Raw genomic sequence first — 23,544 nt, forward strand, 5'->3', positions numbered from 1 at the left:
TTTCCCCTCCAAGTTAATCAAGCACCCTCTGAAATTTGTTCTGTGTCACAGAAGATGCTTGAAGCAGATACCTTATTTATTGCATTCATTTATATACCACTTTCCTGCCCAATAAGGACCCAAACTGCCTTGCACCATTCTCTCCTCTTCCATTATCCTCACCAACCTGTGACATAGCTTAGGTTGAATGAGGGGTTTTTAGGATCCAACAGCTGCTTTAGTTGGCCAAATGTCCTCCTCACCGATAGCATGGACTGGCTGTGGACTTAGCTGTAGTTCTTTGCAACAACTGCCTGAGAAGTGTGGAATGAGGGACATGAGCCATGCCTAAATAGGATTGGTCTCTGTTGATAACTGCTTTCACCTCTACTCTGTTAATCATCTTTCCATGGCTGTAGAAGTAAAAAGTTGCATGATGTTCTCTTGCTAAATTGTACAGGGGCAGCATTTTACCACCAACCAGTTTATTAGGAGTAAAGACCATGTCATGATTTTTTGCAGAAACTCTGGCATACACATCTTGGAGCAATCCTGTGGAACTCACCAACCAGTGAAGCACCACACTATAGTCTTGTTTTCTCTTATAATGCTCCTCACTGTGAGATTGACACAACATTCTATGGAGAAACCCCAATTCCAGGAAATCTGCTATCAAATCTTCATCATAACCCCATTTTATCCCAGAGTGCAGGAAAAGTTCTTTGATGAAATGTACCAATCCATGAAGTTTGTGTAGGCATAGAATAACCCTACTCTTCCTTCTTGCTTCCTAGTTTTGTCCAAGGTAGTGCAGTGGTTAAGAGTGTTGGTCCAGTAACTGGAAGACCCAGATCTGAATCCCCATTTGTGCCATGCAAACTCACAGGGTGACCTTGGACCAGACATACTTTCTCAGCCTAACCTCCCTCACAGGGTTGTTGTAAGAAAAAAATGGAGGAAAGATAAGCCACATTGGGTCTCTATTGGAGAGAAAAGCAGGTTATAAATGGAGTAAGTAAGTAAATAAATAACTCTACCTCTTTTCCTCCTTAGGACTCTGCAGCATCATAGGATGAAAATATCCTCTCTCCAATTTTACCCTGGGGCTCTGACCTAAGCATAAGGTCTAATAGCAGACCCCTAAGACAAATCACAAAAAGTGTCCTGTGCAAACAAAGAACTCCAGAACTGCAACACTGCAAACCATAAGCATCAGTAATGACAGCATTCTGACACTGGACTCTGGCCAATAGTGTCTTCTTTATCATCAGCCCAGATAGTCTACTAAAAACTGAAAGCATAGGCATGATCTAGAGAGTCTAGATCAATACACATACTGATTCCTCATTAGCCTTTGTCACGATTCTGTTGTCGTTTTCCCTGCGGCTCTTCTGCCCAATTTTGCACATGTTGCCATGGGGCCATGACTTGTCCCCCCCCCCCTCTTTCCCAAGCTCCTTCTGTGGTTTCAGGATTCTCTGAAAACCAGGATCCAGAAACAGCAGAGGGAACTTGGGAAAGAGGTGGGGTAAATTGTGGCCCTGTGGCAGCGTGTGCAAAACTGGGCAGAAGAGCCACAGGAAAAAGGAGCACGAGACTAGGACAAAAGATAGTAAGGAATTGATCACAGTCTTACAAGTACAGATACATCACAGACATAAGTTCAACATTCTCAGTGCTACTCAGCACATATCAGGAGGTAACAGCTTACTAGATCACATTCAGGGCTTTTTTTTTTTAGCAGGAACGCACAGGAACTCAGTTCCGGCTGGCTTGGTGTCAGGGGTGTGTGGCCTAATATGCAAATGAGCTCCTGGTGGACTTTTTCTACAAAAAAAGCCCTGATCACATCAAAGGGGTAGGAAGAGGGTAAGTAGGGGTGGTGTATATGATGGCTATGTAAGAGCTTCAAGGATCATTCATTCTGCTGTGGCATGGGGTGGAAAAGGGAACTCCTCCCCTGGAAAGTCTGTATTTGCACTTCAATGCCTAGGTACATGCAAGTGACAGGGACAGGGTTGTTCCCATTTAGGAAATACCATACCATTAGAGGTAAAACTCACTCAAAAGTATTACCTTTTCAAGTTTTGCAAGAGAACCAGAGTGTATTCTGCTCTCCATCCAAAGTAATTGATTTCGCTGAGTTATTATTGGTCAAGTGAGCTTAACGTTTGTTATATTCCTATCTATCTCAATTTTAAGAGGATGACGATATGAGTGAATGATTTATCTCTAAGACAATCATTTAAATTGATTCTTTCTTACAACACAGGCAGTAAACTGTCTCACTGTTTATCCATCTATGAAGAATACTGTAGCTTAGATCAATAGTTATACTGTGTATGCTCAACATCACTTAATGCAGATTAGCTATCCCTGAGCATACTTGCCCACACCAACCAAAGATGGGAGAAACGATGGATATTTTTTCCTATTTTTCCTATTCATTCAACAAAAGCTAATTTGCGGAGCCATGCCTCTATGTTCCATTAAGCATTCATAATGGTAGTGGGAGTACCAGATCTTGAAGTCTGGGATCACAGGGTGCTCAGTTACCCCCTCCTCTATTAAGACCCCTTCCACAAGAAATCAGAGATTCCAGAAAGAGCTAATACAGTATTGATAATGTATTAGATGAATAGGACAGGGTGCCTTAGACTTAGTGAAAGACATTTTCTTAAGCACTTTGTGCACCAATAGTGAACTCAAATCACATTAAGTGCTACAATTCCATCATAGAAATATAGTGTTTCTAGCAATTCTGAAGCAATGGAAGACTGATTCCCCCTTTTGTTTTTTTGGGGGGGAAATCCAGACATTTTTTGGAAAAGGAAATATGTGTAATATATTCTTTCTTATCAAACCTAAACTTATTTTACTGCTATAACACATAACATGCATAATTTATAACCAAACTAGTGTATAAATTTGTACAGTTTGACATACTTATGGAATTTAAAAATATTTAGTTTTCTACAAACAGAGCTGTGACTATACCCAATACTTTTTTTTTTAATTGGATTTATATCCCGCCCTCCACTCAAGAGTCTCAGAGCGGCTCACAATCTCCTTTATCTTCCTCCCCCACAACAGACACCCTGCGAGGTGGGTGGGGCTGGAGAGGGCTCTCACAGCAGCTACCCTTTCAAGGACAACCTCTGCCAGAGCTATGACTCCCCACTCCTCCACTTGCACCTGCTGGAATGGCCTTTCAAGGCCATTCCAGCAGGTGCAAGTGGAGGAGTGGGGAATCAAACCCGGTTCTCCCAGATAAGAGTCTGCAGACTTAACCACTACACCAAACTGGCTCTCCCTTGAGAGAGGGAGGCAGAGAAAGAGAGTTGCAAATTACTGCACCCTATACTTTTATTTTTTTAATATTATCTTAGCATATCTACCTTAGTTTTTGGCATCTCAAAGGGAGGGGGGACTTAAAAATAGCAAAGAACTTTTTGTCATAAACAAAATAAAAGGTATTATTTTGATAGAAAGTTTCATACAGTCACAGTAGGACTAGCAGCATATTTTGAAACTGAGTTTTGGCTGTCTAGGCACCTGAACCTTCCCTTGGGAACTACATGGATAGGTAGCTAAAGCCAGTCCTGCCTCTAGCCTTCCCCTTCTTGAATGGAATTCATTACACAGTATATGTTGGTGCTTGGACCATCTGTGGTGGGTTTTCTAAAATGTGGCGAATTATTACTTTAGATACTATCACGACTGCTCGTTGGTGTTATTATACTAAATAAATTTTCTCTTGTTCCATCCTGCTCAAGGTCTTGTGCTAGAAGCTTCATCATCGTATCAACAATCCCTTTTAATTTGTGCCTGGATTGTACATGTTCCTGAAACTGAGTGTAAAACTTAAGCCAGCATCTTTAGGATTGAGTTGTAGTATAAAGTGGGATTTTCCCCTTAAACAGCTTAGCATCTTTTTAGGCCAAAGTGGGTCACGTATGCAAGGTGTATCTCCCAACCACATGCAATAATAATCTTGTATGCGGTTTTGCTAAAAGATGTAATTTTCTCCTGTCTAAGGAGTCTTCCCCTGATGCAAGAGGAAGCACCAATGGATCCAAATCTTTGTTTGCCCCATGAAATTATCTGTTCTGAAAGGTATAATGGAGTACCTAAGGAATACAGAATTAGGCTGTCTCTTTCTTGTTTAACAATTTAATTTTGCTTATCAGTTCAAGACAAACAATGAGGCAGTAAGTCACAGTGGAAATTGTAAACCAAATAAAATTACATTAAAATCAGCAAATTTGACACTACGGACACATTTTTTGTTTAGTTCAAACACCTTTTCAGATTCTTTAATTTTGTCCCCCCCCCCCCCAATTCATACTACATTCATTAGCAGTATATTAATTACATACTGGGAATTTGCTGGATCCTATGGACTACCACAAATGCATCTGACAGCCCTACTTTCACAGGGTGATTGGTTGAGCTTATCTGTGTTACTGATACAGGAATCTGCAAGACAAAAGAAAAAGGTAATGCCATACAGATATCTGTTCACTTTGTATTTGTTCTTCTTAAGCAAGGAAATACTGCAAGAGAATTCATAGCATGGGATCATATGCTCAGGGAGGAGGAGGAGCTCCTTTGCATATTAGGCCACACACCCCTGATGTAGCCAATCCTCCAAGAGATTACAGCTGTTCTTACAGGGCCTACTATAAGGACCTCCTGCTAAAACTTGCTTAACTTAAGAGCCACACAGAATAAATGTCAGATGTTCAAGAGAAGGAAGGAAGGAAGGAAGGAAGGAAGGAAGGAAGGAAGGAAGGAAGGAAGGAAGGAAGGAAGGAAGGAAGGAAGGAAGGAAAATAGATGGAGGAGAGAGGGAGAGGTAGAAGGAAAGCAATTTTAACTTTAAATGCATTCTCCAAGCCACTGGCTGGCTTGGCTTGGAGAAGTGATTTAAAGAGACAAATGCCTTCTCCAAGACAGCTGATGGAGTGGTGGGGGCTTTGAGAACCATACAATATGTGTGAAAGAGGCATATGTGGCTCCTGAGCCACAGTTTGGCCTCCTATGCCTTGGACCCTCATCTGAGCAAAGCTTTCTGAAGGTACTGGCCTGCAGATCAATAGCTACCCATGCATCTGCATTCTCTCTGGTTGCTCCCACTTTGTGGAATGGCATGTCTAAGGATGCTCCCAGACTTCTGCAAATTATGTAAAACAGAACTATTCAGGACTGCATTTGTATAAAGGAAATAGGACTCTAGTGTAATAGAACAGAAAACAAAGGTGCTTTTAACAGGGCATCAGAACTAAGGATGGGCATGAACCAGCTCACAAACTAAAGTTTGTTCCAAATTTTGGCAGCTTCATGGTTTGCAAAGCAAGGTTTATGGCAGGGCAACTGCTATGAATATTTCATGAAGTTTCATGCTGTTCATGGCTGTTTGTGAATGGATACATTTCCAAACAGACTATCTTTGCTTAATTAAACATTTACAAAACCTCAAAGCAATGGGGGCAGGACAGAACTCTCCAACCTTGGAAACACCAATAGGGGCCCTCCGAAGCTTAACAGGCACTGCTGGCTGCAAATAACAGAGTTCCCATTCTGCTCTATGGCATCAGAATGCTATATATACCCTCAGCTTAGCTCTGCATCCTCTCCACTGTTGGCAATTAGAGAGGCAGGGAACTTGTTGAAACCAGAGCATGTTCATTTATTGTGAACTCCTCTTCCTTATTGGAGCTTGGGTGTTAGGTGAACTCAGTGTTCTGAGCCACTCTGTCTATCTGCTCATGCTGAGCAGAGGGGCTTAGTTACTGGGTGCCTTAACTGAGGACCCACATTGATACCTTTCTGATTGTGAACACCTCTGTGCCACTATGAAAGTGGGTGCACAGAGTGCTCTTTGTGGGGGAAGAAGTCCTCCAGTCCCCCAGGTGCCACAGGCTAATGTCCCCAGGCATCAAACCCATCCTGCTAGTCCACTGGGGCCTGGCCTTAGCAGAAATCAGGAGGGGTCTTAGCCTCCTTCCCCTGAACTGATGTCTTCCTAGGGCTCTCCACAGAGGCAACAGACTTGTTAGCACTGCTCAGACACCAACAGCTGCTAATAGTCTTCGGAGAGGAGGTATATTGACTAGTAGGCTTGGAGTATCAGGTACCAGATAAGTCAAATAAAATAAATAAATAAGAATCAGGCAATGCAAAGTTGTTCAGTCCAACAATCAAGGTTCCAGAAAATCAGGCAAGGTAGGGTTGGTGGTTGAGTGTATATCATACACGTATCCATGCCTAACAATCTCCCCTGGCTGGTTTTTATACCCTTACACAGCAGGATCATTTTTGCAGCCAGTAGCTTGGGAAAATCCTGCAACTACTCATCTTGCTATCAGCAAGCAGTTGGCATTGGGCCAGGAGGTGTGCACTTTGCCATCTCTCCCGTAGCTCTGTTCTTACCCTCTGTCTGCAATGCTCTAAGGCAGGGGTGGCCAACGGTAGCTCTCCTGATGTTTTTGCCTACAACGCCCATCAACCCCAGCCATTGGTCATGCTGGCTGAGGTTGATGGGAGTTGTAGGCAAAAAACATCTGGAGAGCTACTATTGGTCACCCTTGCTCTAAGGTTGCAAGTGATACTGGAAAGCTGGAAACAACCAAATGAGTTTCACCTATTGAATCAGGGCAGGAGGGTGTTGGTGGTTCTGCACCAACTGTTGGCTGTGAGTCCTGAAAAGCCTGCAGCTCATCTTGCTTGCTGGCTTCTGGTGACACAGAGCTGGCTAAGTCCAGTCTGCATATAACTTGGTGGGTATGTAGAGGAGCATCAGGGGGAGTTTCCCTGCCTCTAGATTGTCCAGGGTCCATTCTATACACTCCTGAACCTGTGTTTGTCATTTTCCCTTCTTTTTTTGGGGGGGGGGGAGGGGGGTGGCATAACTTGGACCCCATATATTCAATCTTCACCAAACTCAGAGGGTAGGTAGATAAGTAGGTAAGTTTGGTGCCTCTAGCCATGGGGGGCACATTCTGTTGCATCACAAAACAAGATATTGGATTTATATCCCGCCCTCCACTCCAAAGAGTCTCAGAGCGGCTCACAATCTCCTTTACCTTCCTCCCCCACAGCAGACACCCTGTGAGGTGGGTGGGGCTGGAGAGGGCTCTCACAGCAGCTGCCCTTTCAAGGACAACCTCTGCCAGAGCTATGGCAGAGCTCTGCCAGTTTGTTTGGCCGGTATAAGTTTGTGATGGTTCACAGTTCGCAAACTGGGCACACCATGAACTACTAACTGAACCGCATTTTCTGCATTCATGCCCATCCCTAATCAGCACCGTAGCCTATGCCACTGTTCATGACCTATATAATCTGTTTATTGTGTATGCTATCCTGCTCTTACTATATTGTTTTCTGCTTCTGTAATTCTGTGTTCTGCTTTGGTTGACATTTCGTTTTTGATATTTTTTGGCATTATTAGATGTCTATGATTGCACTGTTTTACACAATAGCTAATAACATATTTAGTGGACTTTTCAAACTGACTATGCAACAGAATCTAAAGCCTTTAAGGTGCTCCATATAATGGAAAGGACATTCCTCAAAAATAAAGTAGTTGTTGAAACTGCCTTTTGGGAACAGGCAAGTTTTTGCAGATGTACTACAGAGATTCTGGAATGATGGCCAGATAGACATCTTTTTTACACTAGTGGGGCATGCATTTGTCAGACTTGTAGAAACTGGCTTAATTCCAAGTGTGTTCTCTTTGGATTCTCTGTAGCAAAACAGTCCCCCCCCCCCAACCTGGAAGAGAAACAATTAGATGGGGAGAGGGACTTGAAGAGAAAATTTAAGTGCAACTTGGTTTTTGTCTAGTACTTAAGGTCTGATGAATCTGTTAATCAATTCCTCACAAGTGTTTAAGAAATTACATTTTCTAGTGTACCTTTGGTAATCACCAGCAGAAGCAAATTTACTTTGCATAAGCCAATTAAAGTCTTCATTGTTAGTTCACTGCAGGCAAGAAACCAGTAATATCCTGACACACAGTGATATTCTCAAGCAGTTTCAGTGGCTTATTGTATAAACATCTCTCCATTTAATACTGCTTTGCTGAACATCAAATAAAATTTCACATGCAGAGCCACCCAGAAAGTGTATTATAATGGGAAATGAATTTAGTTTCTGTTACTAATATGTCATAAAAATTCCATTGTGTAAACAGTAAAAGCAACAGCCCACTTTTTTTTGAACAAAAGGAAGCACTGCATCTGTCTTTATACAGCAAAACTGAGAGTAGCTCTGATTGTAAGGCTTTAAACTGCCTCTTAGTTTTTGCATAAGTAGCACTAATGTTCACTAATAACATGTATCTCTACATGTTATTAATAAATGGTCAATGCAGGAATCCTAAATTATTTAGGAAATGTTCTTATGTTTCCTTAATGTGAATTCTCTGCCTGCTTATTAAGCAGTAATGAGCCCTTCATTCATTTAATCTTCCAGGAAGCATTACAGAAGTTAGTACATTTGCATGGGATAGGGGCAGGGGAATGGGGCAACAGCTATAGAAAATAGTCTTGAGGCAGAGAGAAAAGCAATGGCGTTAATTTCTTCTGTAACTTGCCTCAAAGAATAATATTTATACAGGCTTTTAAGGGCTGAAATTAGTAAACTTCAGCATTTTAAACATGGTAGCCAGTTAAAGTGGATATTTTATAATCTGTTACAACTCACCCCTAGACTGAAAGAAATAAAAAGTTAGGTAAATCATTCTGCGAACAAGCTCACCTCTTTATAGCCAAAAATTATACGCCCATCATTGAGAAGTGTTGCCTGAAATGTGAAGCTGCCCAGGTTGAAATTGTCCTGTAGATGTACATGATCCCACTGGACTACCAGTGCAGTACCTGCCATTTCCAGCACAGACAGAAAGCAAAGAAAATTTTGCAGTTAATTATAGGTAGCCATTAAATATATTAGATAGTACAAACACTGAATTCAGTAGTATAAAAACTGAAGAAATATTGCTAGAACTATCACAAAATAGGCATAACTGCACATTTAACTGTACCGGTGATATCCTAAAATGTATCAGCAGAATATACCTAAGAACTCTTCTTTTACAGCAACTGACACCAATCTTTTTGAAAAGCCAAGAGCACTATCTTAACAAACCTGGTAACTCCAAGAGATTTCAAGTAACTTACAATTAATGGTACCTACTCTGTGCAGCTATGTGATTAGCAACACTCCCTGTAAACTATGAAGTCTTCTAAGCAAAAATTCTTTGTGAGCTACTAGCATAAAGTTGTGAGATGCTGCAGAAATTAGCTTGCTCTGGGGCCATTTTTCCTGAGCTAAGACAAAAAAAGTGTGAGCTGGAGGCTAAGAAACTGTGAGCTAGCTCACACTAACTCAGCTTAGAGGGAACACTGGTGATCAGATGTTATTTTCAGCTGCTCTACTTCATTACCACTGCTCTGAGTGTAAAGGAAGGAGTGTTTGGCACAAAACAAGATACTTGGGCTGTATAAACACCACTAATTGATAACAAGTAGTCTTGGTCAATGAAATGCTCACAATAAGTTATTTAATGACCTGATCCCCTCGTCTGAAGAAGTGTGCTTTTAGCACACAAAAGCTTACGTTCTGAATAAAACTTTGTTGGTCTTAAAGGTGCACCTTGACACCTGCTTTGTTCAATTATTTAAAGACCAAAGGCCATCTAGTCCAGCATTCAATGGTTGTGAGCCACAAACCTCTGGGAAGTCCAGAAAAGCCTTTCTTGATGCTCAGCTTCCAAGTAACTGGCATCATAAACATGGCCCAACATGGTTAATTAAATTCAGGAACTGGAACCATAGATGAACAAGACAGGTCTTTCTACAAACATAATAAAAGACCCAGGGTTGCCCAAAAATCTGAAATCTAAAATATATATTATTAGGAATATATGGGGGTGATTAACTCTCCCCAAAGAAGCATCACATGTACCTTTAAGAAAAAAGCTCCCAGTGGTGGCCATTGTGTGATAATAACAACACTGCTGATGGTCAAACTTTGTTTTCTGTCAGTAAAAGGGCTACTTTGGCCTCCTAGTCCACCTTTGCTCCCCACCCTCCAGCCTTGGGAGGCCAGGTCCAGCAGCAACTACTGGGCAACTGGCTATCATGTAAATTGCATGACTCACCCAGGTGTGACAGAGGCTATCGGACAACATAACTGCATACAACTTGCCTGGACCTAGCAACAGCCTCCACACAACTTGTAGCCATCAGACAGCTCACTTGAGCAACTTGCTACTGCATGACTTTTGCAACTTGGCCAGACTTTTTCCTGGGAGAGGAAGGGAAAGCTGAGCGCCAGCATGGTGCAGTTGTTAGTGCCACACTATGATCTGGGAAATCCAGGTTCAAATCCTTACTCTTTCATGGAAACTTGCTCTTAACCTTGGGCTGGCCCAGTCACACACTAGCTGTGATCACACACACACTAAATAATGCACTTTCAATCCACTTTCCATGCAATTTCCAACTGGATTTTGCCAGTTTACACAGTAAAATCCAGCTGGAAAGTGCACTGAAAGTGGATTGAAATTGCATTTTGTGTGTGTGTAATCATAGCCACTGTTAGCCTAATTTACCTCTCAGGGTTGTTGGGAAGATAAAATGTAGGAGTGGAGAATTATGTAAGCTGCTTTGTTTCCCCACTGGCAAGAAAGGTAGGTTATGGTAAACATTTGAAACCTAGGAAGGGCCTTTTTTTGCAGGAACTCATTTGCATATTAGGCCACATGCCTGATGCCAAACCAGCCGGAACTGCGTTCCTGTGCGTTTTTGCTCAAAAAAAGCCCTAATGCTAGGTCTCTTTGATCCTAGTCTGACCCTGTAATAACTATACCACACTGCCTCTCTTTAGGCATATCCATCAATGGCTATTAACCATGATGGCTCAATAAGACCTACTAGATACCAGTTCCTGGTGCACACTGACAGAGGAAAGCTTTGCCCTGCATGTCCCTGCTGTGTTTTCTGGGCATCTGGTCTTATACAGTAGAGCTCTTTATGTTCTTATGGAATTTCACACAATTAACACCGACTTTGAAATTGCCCAGGAAGTAGCAAGCGGAGGCACAGGAACTTTCTTTTATTACAGCAACAGGTGCTTTACCACCAGAGAATACACACATTCCCCTGCTATCTACTGGTTTCCATACAGACTGATGCATTTAGGGATTTAGGTAGTCCTTGAACGTATTTCACATGGGGAAAAGCACCTACTGTAAGAGATTGCAATGTGGAATAAATCAAAAGACTCATTAAATGTAAACAATGACACATCTGATATTTAAATTAGCACACAGAGCATGTTCCACTAACTGCTCACTCACTCTAATAGTATTACTTTGGTCATTTAGCCACAACCCACTGGCTATGCGGATGTTTATAGAAATGCTGATGCAGAAAGGTTTATTTAAAGTGCTCCATTTTCACTTTGTCAATGTATTATTCATAACATTAACTTTTCTATCTATTGCAAGCTTTCAGCATGACAGGATGCTAAATAATATAATGCGTTAACAGTAGACATTAACCATGCTGGCTAAATGGAATCGCTATGAATTTATAGACAGTGAACCATTAGTGATGCTTTGCAGCATCTGAGTTACAATGGTAGCCCCATTAGTCTTCACACAAGTTCTTCCTTTGATTGATCCTCATATACCATACTACAGACCATACTATGGGTCTCCACAGCTTACAACGTACCTAACTGAACACAGGATACCACTGATATATTGTGGTGTTTGACAATCCCTGTTTCTAGAACCCTAACAATGTCAGCAAGAGACTTATTGGTATACCTAGCTGTTCAGCCGCATTTTGTTTAGTTGGTTGCCAGGTTGTGAAGGACCATTCTCAGATGAGTAGCATACAAAAATGGTGTTGCAAAGACTGAAGGTGGGATCACACTGGGAATTTGGTATGGCAGTATCCCAGCTTTGAAAAAGCTGGTGCTCTTTTGCTGTGTGCCACGGCAATCATACAGCATGCTGCTGGGAGAGGCTCAGGCTGCACACATGCAACATGAGCATTCAGACTGCTTGTGCATGTGCGCAGTGGGTTTATCTCAAGCCCTGGCCATTTAGACAGCCAGGAAATGTGTCCTCCGTGTGCTTTAGAGATTTGCTACTGGGAAGTTCTCAGTAGCTAATCTGGTCCTAACCCATCCTAAAACAAGGTAAGTACAGGTGGGGCTCGAGGGGCAGATGTGTGTGTTTGTGTGATTGCACACATTAAATCTGGAGGGGAGGCATGGTAGGTCAGGTCACATCTCTCATGTGATCTGACCTTAAGATAGAACATATCTAGATAACTGAAATAAACTCTAATACACTAAAAGCCTTGTTAACTAGCACTGGGGATGCCAGTTAATCAGATATACCAGTTAACAAAGCTTTTACCCAACAGCAGTCTAGTAATTCAGGAGACTCCTGGCCAAGTCACTTGGATGGCTCTCTTTTGAGTCAGTTAGCTAGTGCCTGCCAGTCACTCCACTGTCTTGCAGATGAGGGAGTCAAATACTGCACGCTGGGGTCATTCACTTGCTGTGTGGGCAAGTGATTTGGGAAGCACCAACCCAAGTCACTCACACAGCTCCCACTTAAGTCACTCAGGCAGTTTACAGTGAAGTGAGTTAAGTAACGCCTGCCCAAAGCACTTGGGTGCTGTGCAGGTGTGAATCAACTAGCTCCTGCCCAAGTCACCTAGCCATTATTCTTGTTAACCAGATACTAGATAATAAAATTTTTACTGTAATAATTGACTGGAGACACGTTTCATACCCAGGACTATCTTTTCCTGCGCACCCACCAGGGGAAGTGATATGTTTTGATTCACCTCTCTTCTATCATTTTTCTTATTAGAGCTGCCAAAAGAAGACATACCAAGATAGATTGGTCAAGGTCAACCCATCCCTGAAAAAATCTGGGGACATCCAAGTGGGATCCCACAAAAGCACAATGCAATTTTAGTCTTGTTTCTTGAGAGAAATATTTTGTAAAGAAAAATTGAAGTGCGTTTATTGTGCTGGCTTCAAATGGGCTTTTCATAATCTCACTGCATAAATGATTTTGCTATATATTGCATTTTGCATGGTGCAAAACAAATAGACATGTTTAATTTATTTTCTGAATATTGATTGGACTGCTTTCTATTTTATACAAAATGCAGTTCTTTCATATCAAGATTCATTTCATTTCTCAGTTCTTTAAAAAAAAAATCATGCACAGCATGTGCATATATATAGAGTCACAAAATTATATCACAGATTTACAGTGCAGTCCTATGCATATTTACTCAGAAGTCCCATTTTATTTAGTAGTTCTTACTCCAACATAAGTATTTTTAGGACTATAGCACTGGTGATTTTCAGGTCCCGCATATTCCACTGTAGCAATTGTCTCATTCTTGAAATCATATAAAGCCTGAAAGACTTTAAGCGAGTGGCAACCTGATGGAATTTTCCCTTCAGTAAATTTTGGTTCTGAGTGGAAGCCACATAGCCAACATTTATCACCTCTGCAGAACTGCTCAGTCTATATTTACATTTTTAAAAAATCAGAATTTGAATATCATTATATCAGTACAATATGATAACAATCTAGGTGCCCCGAATCCCCATCTCTCTCTCTCTCAAAATTAAGTTGCTAGGCCCTTCCATTGTGGACATATATTAATTTTATTTACTTCATTTTATCCTGCCCTTCTTCTAAGGAGCTCAGGGCAGCTTTTATCCAAAACTGTGAGTTAGGCTAAGCTGAAAGAGAATAAATGGTCTAAGGTGAGCTTTGAAGTAAGTTCATGTGCTTCAGGCTATTTTTACTAGACTGGGGAGATTTAAACTCAGTTCTTCTATATCCTAGCCTAGCAGTCTTAACCACTCTAACCACACCTGCTGTTATTCCAAGAAGAAAACCTAATGCCTTCAGTACATAAAGCATTTGCTCCATGTCTATGTCATGTGCTCTTTTCTAAATGAGTCCTCAGTGATTATTTTGATTTTCCTACAAAGGGGGAAAACGCTAGGCAACAAAATGGTTGATACATACCATTATCAAAATATCTGACAGTTGAATTTCTTGAAACACTAGGGTCAAAGTTGGCCATCAAGGGAGCGATATACTGTGTAGCCGTTAGCATTCGATGCACAACCTCTCCTGTATATATAAAGCCTAAGATAAAGAAACGAAATAGAAAAATCATGTCAGCAACAACTGAAAAGTTAATACATGCCAGAGTTAATTAGGTGCTGCCTGAGCTTCAAAGAATTCTTGAAGGAAAAATTAATCTCATCACTGGTTTTTAATAATGAATCACAGAACGGTAAAAGAATACAGAAAGAAACATCACAAAGGGCAACAGAAGAATGGTTTCCTGAGATAAACAAAGGAAAGGAACTATGTGGGGAAATGGTAAGGGGCAATGGGTCTTATCCTGAGATCTTCAGGCTGTTTTTACTAGACTGGGAAGAACACAAAGTCTGCAAGGAGCTGGAAAAATCATGATGTGGAAGAAAAATGAAGGGATTTCCTGGTTCACAGTAGTCACTTTGCCACTGTTTTTTAAAACATCTAATTATGAATCTGGCACCAAAGTACAGATCAAAGAATCTGTCCCATATTTTTATTTATTTATTTGATTTATATCCCGCCCTCCCCACCGAAGCAGGCTCAGGGCGGCTTACAACAAAAAATCCCACAAACAATTAAATTAATAAGTATTAAAATTACTTATAGCCAGGGAGAGTTGTTTCTACAAATCTGGTATTTTATCCAGGGCTTTTTTTGAGCAGGACTGCACAGGAATGCAGTTCTGGCTGGCTTGTTGTTAGGGTATGTGGCCTAATATGCAAATGAGTCCCTGCTGTAGAAAAAGCCCTGTGCAAAACAATGGTCCCATCGGGGTGTGTGGCCTAGCATGCAAATGATTTCCTGCTGGGCTTTTTCTACCAACCCCCCCCCCCTCCTGATTTTATCTATCTCTGGTAACTGATACCTCTTGCTCTGAATTATACTGTTGTGGTTTCAGCTTGGCCTGTACAGACAGTCAAATGTTATGCGTTTAATTTTTGTCGCTTCCTTTACCTTCCAGATTGTTTCCTGCATATCTTGTAGGGGTCCCAAATCCCCCGGTAGGCCTGGAGACCCCCGATTTGGAGCCTCCTCCCCCCGCTGGCCATAAAAGGGAAAGCGGGGGGAGGGGAGGAGGAGAACGGCAGCCCTTTGCACCCAGCCCCGATCGCAGCAGCCAGAGCTCTTCCGTTTTCTCAGGCTGCTTCCCGCCCCAAGTCAGCTGGCCGGTGAAGGGAGGGGAGCCCACTGAAGCTCTGAGTTTTATGGGCCGCTCTTGCTGTGGGGCCTTCCCTGTGTTAGGGGCAGCTCACACACACCGAGAGCCAACACAGGCTTTCCACTCTGCTCTGGGATCGAGTTTCATGTTACTCACTTTTATTTTAACTTTAGCTGAACTCCTGGAAAATTTCTCTCTTTAAAGCCTCCCCCTCTCCCTTGCGAACACCGAAAGGGGCATTCGCAAAAGCCCACCGTGGGAGAGACCCCTGAAATAAAAAAGGTGCTGAACAGCAGGCGAGTTTATTTCTCAGCCAAACGCGCCTCCTCCTCCTCGCAACAGGGCCGAGCTTTGCAACCCCCTTTTCCCGCCCTCCCCGGGGGGTGTGGGTTGAGGGCGGCGGCAGGCTCTTGCGGCTGCTGGGCAGGTTTGGAGACTCGGGGTTTAAATGTCCATTTGCTTGGGGGGAGGCGGGGGGGGTTGAGGAAAGCCTGCATTCAGCAAGGATTAAAATACTCTGGGGGGTGAGGGCTGGGGGCTCTGGCCCCCTCCCAGTAGTTCAACAGCTATGTGCTTTCTGGAAGGGGTGTTGGTTGTGTGTGTGTGTGTGTGTGTGTGTGGGCCAGCCTTTGCTTCATTCTGGTCGGGGCTGCCAGCTTGCTCTCCGGGCTTTTCTTTTTTTCTTTTTAAATTGACTTTGCCTCCCATTCAGGACTGGGGGGGGGGGGAATGCTCTTAGGCTGCTGCAGTCGCCCAGCTTACTTGGGGGAAAGTGGAGCCGTCTGCATTCAAGCTCTCTCTGGCTCTTTAAAATTTTTTTTAACTGGCTTTGCCTCCTGGGGCGGATCAATGATCGGCGGCGGGGGAGGGCTGGGGGCATGCTAAATGCCCTGGCTTCACCTGTTTGGGGGTGGGGGAGGAAGGATGCTCTCAGGCTGCTGCCTTGCCCTCTTAATCCACGCTCTCAGGGTGGAGGAGGGGGGACAAATGTCCTGGCTTTCGCCTCTCTAGGGAAGGCAATGGCAAACCACCCCGTAAAAAGAAAAACCTTGTTAAAGCAACGTCACTCTGGAGTCGGAAATGACTGGTGCTTGCACAGGGGACCTTTCCTTTCCTTTTGCCTCTCATTTGAGAAGGGAGGGGGGAAGGATGATCTCAGTTTGCTGCCACTAGGCAGCTTGATTGGGTGAGAGTGGAGCCATCTGCATCCATGCTGGTGTGTGTGTTAAATGCCTGGGCTTTACCTTCCATTTGGAGCTGGGGGGATAAGGATGCTCTCAGGTCCCTTGCCACTGCTATGTTCCTTGCCTCAGCTGCCTTCCTGGGACAGCCTAGACCTGTGATTGTCATTCCAGCCCCCATGAAGAGAGGGAGTGTTTTGCTTTAGAAAGCAAGGGGGGGGAGCAAAATGTCTACTGGGCACTCTATTATTCCCTATGGAGAACGATTCCCATAGGGAATAATGGGGAATTGATCTGCGGGTATTGGGGGCTCTGGGGGGGGCTATTTTTTGAGGTAGAGGCACCAAATTTTTAGTATAGCATCTAGTGCCTCTCCCCAAAATACCCCCGAAGTTTCAAAACGATTGGACCAGAGGGTCCAATTCTATGAGCCCCAAAAGATGGTGCCCCTATCCTTCATTATTTTCTATGGAAGAAAGGCATTTAAAAAGGTGTGCTGTCCCTTCAAATGTGATGGCCAGAACTCCCTTGGAGTTCAATTATGCTTGTCATATCCTTGTTCCTGGCTCCACCCCAATGTCTCCTGGCTCCACCCCCAAAGTCTCCTGGCTCCGCCCCCAAAGTCCCCAGATTTTTCTTGAATTGGACTTGGCAACCCTAATATCTTGTGGCCATCTGGTTAACTTCTGGCAGTCATTAATCAATTTTAAATTACCAGTTGGAAGAGCAGAATTTCAATACTACACAACAGCCCAAGTTAATTTATTTTATATTTTTTCCTATTCATACTATTACAGTAATACAGAATGGCATTTAAAAATGAACAGTGGCTATGGATGGCAACAAAGTTAAAAGCAATACTTGCTTTCTTTAAGCAATACTCCTTTCTCTAAGAACAAAACCTGTTAAGCAACCATTCTCTTGATTTGCCCAAAACTATTGGGGATTCCAAGAGACAATGTAAATTATTTATTTTTATCTCACCTTTCTCCCCAAAGGTACCCAAAGCGATTTATATTGTTCTCCATTTTATCCTCACAACAACCCTGTCAAGTAGGTTGCACTGAGAGTGTGTGACTGGCCCAAGGTCACCAGCAAGCTTCCAAGGCAGAGTGGGAATGCCAATCCTAAATTTCTCAGATCCTAGTATGACACTTTAACCACTACAACACACCATAAAGTAATCAATTAATCTAAAGACAAAGGACTAAGAAGTGGAAGAGAACCTGAGTAGAACTACAGCATCCTGCCCATCGAGACCAATCTGGTTGGGATATACAGTGCTACATAATGTAGAATCTATAGTATCTTCAGAGGCAGAGTGGAAGAAGAGATTGGATATATACCCTGCTCTTCACTCAAAGTCTCAGAACGGTTTACAATCTCCTTTCCCTTCCCCTCCCCACAGCAGACAACTTGTGAGGTAGGTGGGTCTGAGAGAGCTCTTTTGAGAACTGCTCTTCAGAGAACAGCTCTGAGAGAACTTGTGACTAACTCAGGGTCACAGCAGCAGCTGCATATGGAGGAATGAGGAATCAAACCCAGTTCTCCCACATAGGGATAAGCTTACTATTTGAATTCTGTCTGCAACTTAATGAGAAAAACAGAATCCTCAATAGCACAACGCAGTATGGAGCTACCCACAAAAGCATTTGCCCTATTCTGCTTCAGCTTATATAATCACATCCCTGAACTGTACTGAAGGGGACAGGCAACATTTCTGTTCAGTGATTTCATGCACCTGCTTTCAAATGTTTTCTATCATAGATAATCATTCCCCTATGGTGGTGGTAAAATGGAGTGCTCAAATTGGCTGATGGGTACACTAAAAAGAAAATTGACCCATCATGTGTCAATCACCACCTCTAAGTTCCCATTGGCTGACTCCCTTGTCCCCCAGCTACTGCAGGCCTGAGAACACTGAACAAAGTGCCAAATTGGTCTCATCTCAAAGAGAGACACATCTCTGATGTCTTCTCTATGTCCTCTCCACTAACCAGCCTCAGAAAGGGCTGTTGCTCTACTGCGGCCTCACTGTTTCATATAGCCTGTTCCCATGGCCCACTGGGAAAGCTGCTAACCAGAGGCTGTTGCTAGGCAACCAAGGTTGCCATAGAGCCTGCACTCCAAAGCAGTTATTTTCTCCAGGGGTGAGAGATCTGTTGTCTGGAGTTCAGTTGTGAACACAGGAGATCTTCAGGATCCACCTGGAGGCTGACTACCCTAGACTGGCATCACCCTCTGGGTGACTTGATGCCACCTGACTGGCATGACTTAACTAGGCCTGGCTGCTTGCTCCTATTTAGCAGAAGGCCCCCTATGACAGCCAGTGTGAAGTAGCAGTTGCTAATTCCAGGTTGGCAAATTCCTGGATATTTGAGGGGTGCAGCCTGGAGATGGTGGGTATGAGGAGGGGTGGGACCTCAGACAGGTACAATGCCATAGACTCCAACCTCCAAATCAGCCATTTCCTCCTGGGGAACCACTTTTGCCAATCTCCAGGTGAGGGCTGGAGATCAACTCCCCTGGAGGTGGGGGGGAGTGAATGCCTTCACTTGGGTGGGTTGGAAGACAGCAAGGGTAGGAGGGCAGAGCTTCTTTCTAGAGCCTGCTATATTTTTCGTCACAACAGGCCTTATTCCCAGTTTTATATAAAGCAACATAGTCATCATATCTAATAAAAGCTGTGGCCAGATATTTGTAAGTGAAATTAATGAATAATACCCAATACAATTGTAAGGAAAAGCCCCCTACTTTTCATACACATGGACATCGTGATCACCAGTATGGTTGCCAGGGTGCCTGGAGTTTTGACTCGCACACATCTGCTCTAAGAAGTGGGCTTTGCCCACAGTTGCTAAGGCTTATGTGGATACTCAGCTTTGCAGCAGCATTCTACATCTCTGGATGGGTGTTAGCCAGAACTACAGACGAGCTTCCAGCTGTTCCTTGTGTGCCCAGTCTTGGCAGCTGTAATGGAAGAAGCCATGCCACCATGAACTGTACAGGCAGACAGTTTCCAGCCTGTTTCCATGAACCAAAGGCTAACACCACCAGAATCCATCTTGTTTTCCTGACTCGATATCCAACAGCTGCTTCAACTTCTGCATAAGGCAATCAAGCATATCTTGCCAGACCACTCAAGCCTTTGTCTAACGGAACTCAAGACAAAGACTGGTGCCAAGAAGAAGACTAAAGAAGAGGAAGACCATCTTCAGCCAAGAGCCAAGTTCCATTGTACATGCTGGGTGTTACCTAGGCCACAATTAGACTCTCTATTGTCACCCTTTCAGATAAGTCCATTTAATCTTAAGTGTTCCCCACCCAGTAATTACTTCTATTCTTCTTCCTAACTGTCACTTTGGAGCTGCCCCAGGGCCTCTTTCAATCTGAAAGTTCTCTCAGGTATACAGGATCTAGGCAAGTTCATTGGTCAAGAGCAGGCATCCAATTAAGTGCCACCAAGGAACTTTCTATTGGCTACTGCAGTAGTCCAGCCCTTATGGTCACTGCAGAGCTTCCCCTTTCTCCTCCCTCATACCTCCCATCCCCTGAGGGCTCAAGAAAGTCCTTATAACCTGTGGACTAGCTACCCACAGGTGTGCTTCTATCAGTATCCCACCTTCCGCCGCATAGATCCATCCCCAATTCCTGATCAGTTTCGGGTCCCTAACCCACTTCCTCACTCGTCGCCAATTGGAGCCTTCCTCGAAGACTACGATAGGTAAATATTACCCTGTGAGTCTACCCTTTATGTTCCCCTATCCATCTATCTATATTTCCTGTATGTGTGATTGTATGTGTATTTTTATCTTGTATGGAAGACTATATTTTTCTCAATAAATTATAAATGGTTTTACTAAATTAGAGTCCCATTATTTAAGCATTACTCTCTGGTTGGTTGATCTTGTATACATTGGGAAAAGATCCCAAGTGAGCCAGGTGCCCACCTGACTAATTCCTCAACCTCATTTTGAGGGCATTTTGGCTTACACAATTTTGTACTGTAGATTCATACTATGACTCAGCAATTCAAAAATCAGAAAAACACCCCAGAGATCAGGGAGATGAATAACTACAAACCAGACAGCATTTATAGGGATCAAATGAGAATTCTGGTCATGCTTTGGTACAGCTTGGAAAGAAACACAGGATAAGTTCAAAGCATCCACAGATTCAAAGCCTGTTGAACTGGATATTTTATCATTTACACTAATACCACAAGTTCCAAATATAAACCAAGAATATTCTTGAACAGGCTTCCAGAGCAATTTGGCAAGTATCACTTCATCTCTCTCATGTCTGCAATTGCTCTCTGTTGATTCACTGTGGCCCAGGAAGAATGTTCTGAACCTTCAGTTTCCTGATCTACTTAATCTTTCTTTAGTGGGAGAAGTCCGGAACTTCCGGAAAGGCTTCGGAGCCTGGGACATACAGATGGAATAAATTAACATTATGGAAGGTTATTGAAGTGGATGTTAAAAAGCAGAATATACCATTTTATTTATTTATTTTTAAGTGATAAGACCGAGGAAGAATCAGCTAAGCAAATTAAAAAGATTATGGATGACTTTGCTACTGGTATAAGTGTATTTAGCACCGAACTGTCATTTATCTCTGCAATAAAAAAGCATAGTATATAATGAACACACCTAATGATATACAACTGGAATGTAACACATTTTCAATATTTCTTAGCTCAGATGGCCTGGATCAGAGACCCATGTGACTAGTTCAATACACCAAAATGAATTTTAGAATTCTTTCTCTTCGGGTTGACACAGATGTAACAATAGGGTTGCCAAGTCCAATTCAAGAAATATCTAGTAACTTTGGGGGTGGAGTCAGGAGCAAGGTTGTGATAAGCATAACTGACCTCCAAAGGGAGTTCTGGCCATCACATTGAAAGGGACTGCACACCTTTTAAATGCCTTCCCTCCATTGAAAATAATGAAGGATAGGGGCACCTTCTTTGGGGACTCATAGAATTGGACCCCCTGGTCCAATCTTTTTGAAACTTGGTGGGTGTTTTGAGGAGAGGCATTGGATGCTATGCTGCAGATTTGGTGATCTGTCACCTCAAGACTAGACTACTGCAATGCCCTCTACATGGGGCTGCCCTTGTGCCGAACGCGAAGACTTCAGGTAGTGCAGAACGCAGCGGCCAGGCTGTTGATGGGACTACCTAGGTGGGAACATGTGCGGCCGGTGCTGCGGGATCTGCATTGGCTACCGGTCGTCTACCGCGTTCGGTATAAGGTGCTGGTTATTACCTTTAAAGCCCTATATGGCCGAGGACCTGCCTACCTCAGGGACCGCCTCTCCCCATATATCCCCAGGAGAGCGTTAAGATCTAGCTCCCAAAACCTCCTACAAATCCCTGGGCCAAGAGAGGCTAGAATGAAGATAACTCGGGAGCAAGCCTTCTCATTAGTGGCCCCGCGCTGGTGGAATCAACTCCCAGAGGGGGTGCGAGCCCTGCGGGACCTGAACCAGTTCCGCAGGGCTTGCAAAACCTCTCTTTTCCAACTCGCATTTGAATTAGGACCAGACTAACTTGATAAAATCATTCTAACTCTAGCCATCTTATGTTGTAACTGAAGCTGATAATATGTAATTGTGACACCAGAAATTATAGCACCTATTTTTATGTATTTTAATCTATATATGTAATTGTATTGTATTCATAATGTTTATCTGCTTTTAATTGAATCATGACGTAGTCATGTCTGTGAGCCGCCCTGAGCCCGCCTTTTGGTGGGGGAGGGCGGGATATAAAAATAAAATTTATTTATTTATTTATTTATTTATTTATATTCTAACTAAAAAACCAGGCCCCCTAGAAGCCCAGATAACCACAGATCCATTCTCCATTAGACCCTATGGGAATTGGTCTCTATAGTGCCCAGCAGACATTTCCCCCCCCCTGCTTTCTGATGACCCTGAAGCGGGGGTGAGGGCCTCCAAACTGGGGGATCTCATGCCCCCACCTGGGGATTGGCAACCGTATGTAACAACGATCTTACAAAGTTTTTTTAGGTAGTTATGGGGATTTGTACACGAGCCAAACCACTGAGGGAAGTTTTTTTTTTAAACACTTCCCTGTATTATTTCTGTATGCAGCTCTGCCACCCCACCCTGAGCAACAGCAGCTTAAGGGAGATGTATTGAAAAAAAGTCAAAATGCCCTTGCCTAATGTCTTGGTTTTCCCAACACCACTCTTTGGGCCTTCCAACACTTCTTGGCAACCCTCTTAGCAACTGAGCTAAGTTTCAACAGCAGTTTATGACATGATATGGCAAAAGGCACAGGCAGTTACAAAAGGTTACATAATCTTTCTGTGTGTGTGCCTATACCAAGGGCTTTTTTGGTAGAAAAAGCCAGCAGAAACTCATTTGCATATTAAGCCATACCTCCTGATGTCATCATTGTTTTGCACAGAGCTTTTCTGTAGAACATGCCCAGCAGGAACTCATTTGCATATTAGGTCACACCCCCTGACATCAAGCCAACCGGAACTGCATTCCAGTGCATCCCTGCTCAAAAAAAGCCCTAAGTAGCTCTTTGGATCTCAACTAACATTTAGAGCCTAGCCATTTAAGTAAAAACATTTTATTTCCTCCCTCTCTCCAGTTTCTTCCTTTAAACTAACCCATCCCCAACTCAAGTGAGCATCTTTCTTGCGTTCATTTGTGGTACAGCCAATTGAATTGTCACTAACATGTACATATTTATATTTTCCAATATTTCAGGAGTTGCTAATCCTTAAGATTCCTATTCCCCCCAACCTGGCATGTTACCTATTCCCCCCAACCTGGCATGTTACCTATTCCCCCCATCCTGGCATGTTACCTATTCCCCCCAACCTGGCATGTTACCAAATTTTGTCTGGTCCGAGAAACAGAATGTTGGCTATTGAAAGCACTGAACCGAAGCCATCAGCAAAGCAGCCCAGAGAAAGATCCTATGAAATAAAAACCCTTTTTAAAAAAAGAAAGAAAGAAAAGCCCAGAGCAGGTTTTGTGAAGCTTTCCTTGTTTTTCTCAGGGCTGCATGA

General features: G+C 43.1%; 1 protein-coding gene across 1 annotated transcript in view; it reads right to left on the reverse strand.

Annotated features, from left to right (window-relative positions):
- The window catches only part of PLXDC2 (plexin domain containing 2), a 346,041-nt gene that overhangs the window by 74,143 nt on the left and 248,354 nt on the right, over positions 1-23,544 (reverse strand). The window contains exons 5-7 of the mRNA XM_060248395.1: positions 14,066-14,188; positions 8,743-8,861; positions 4,359-4,458 (exon numbers count right to left, since the gene is read on the reverse strand). Of these exons, the coding sequence (XP_060104378.1) occupies positions 4,359-4,458; positions 8,743-8,861; positions 14,066-14,188 (342 nt within the window). The remainder of the gene's footprint in view (positions 1-4,358; positions 4,459-8,742; positions 8,862-14,065; positions 14,189-23,544) is intronic.

Source organism: Heteronotia binoei, chromosome 10 (genome assembly GCF_032191835.1).
Source record: "Heteronotia binoei isolate CCM8104 ecotype False Entrance Well chromosome 10, APGP_CSIRO_Hbin_v1, whole genome shotgun sequence".
Lineage (NCBI taxonomy): Eukaryota > Metazoa > Chordata > Lepidosauria > Squamata > Gekkonidae > Heteronotia > Heteronotia binoei.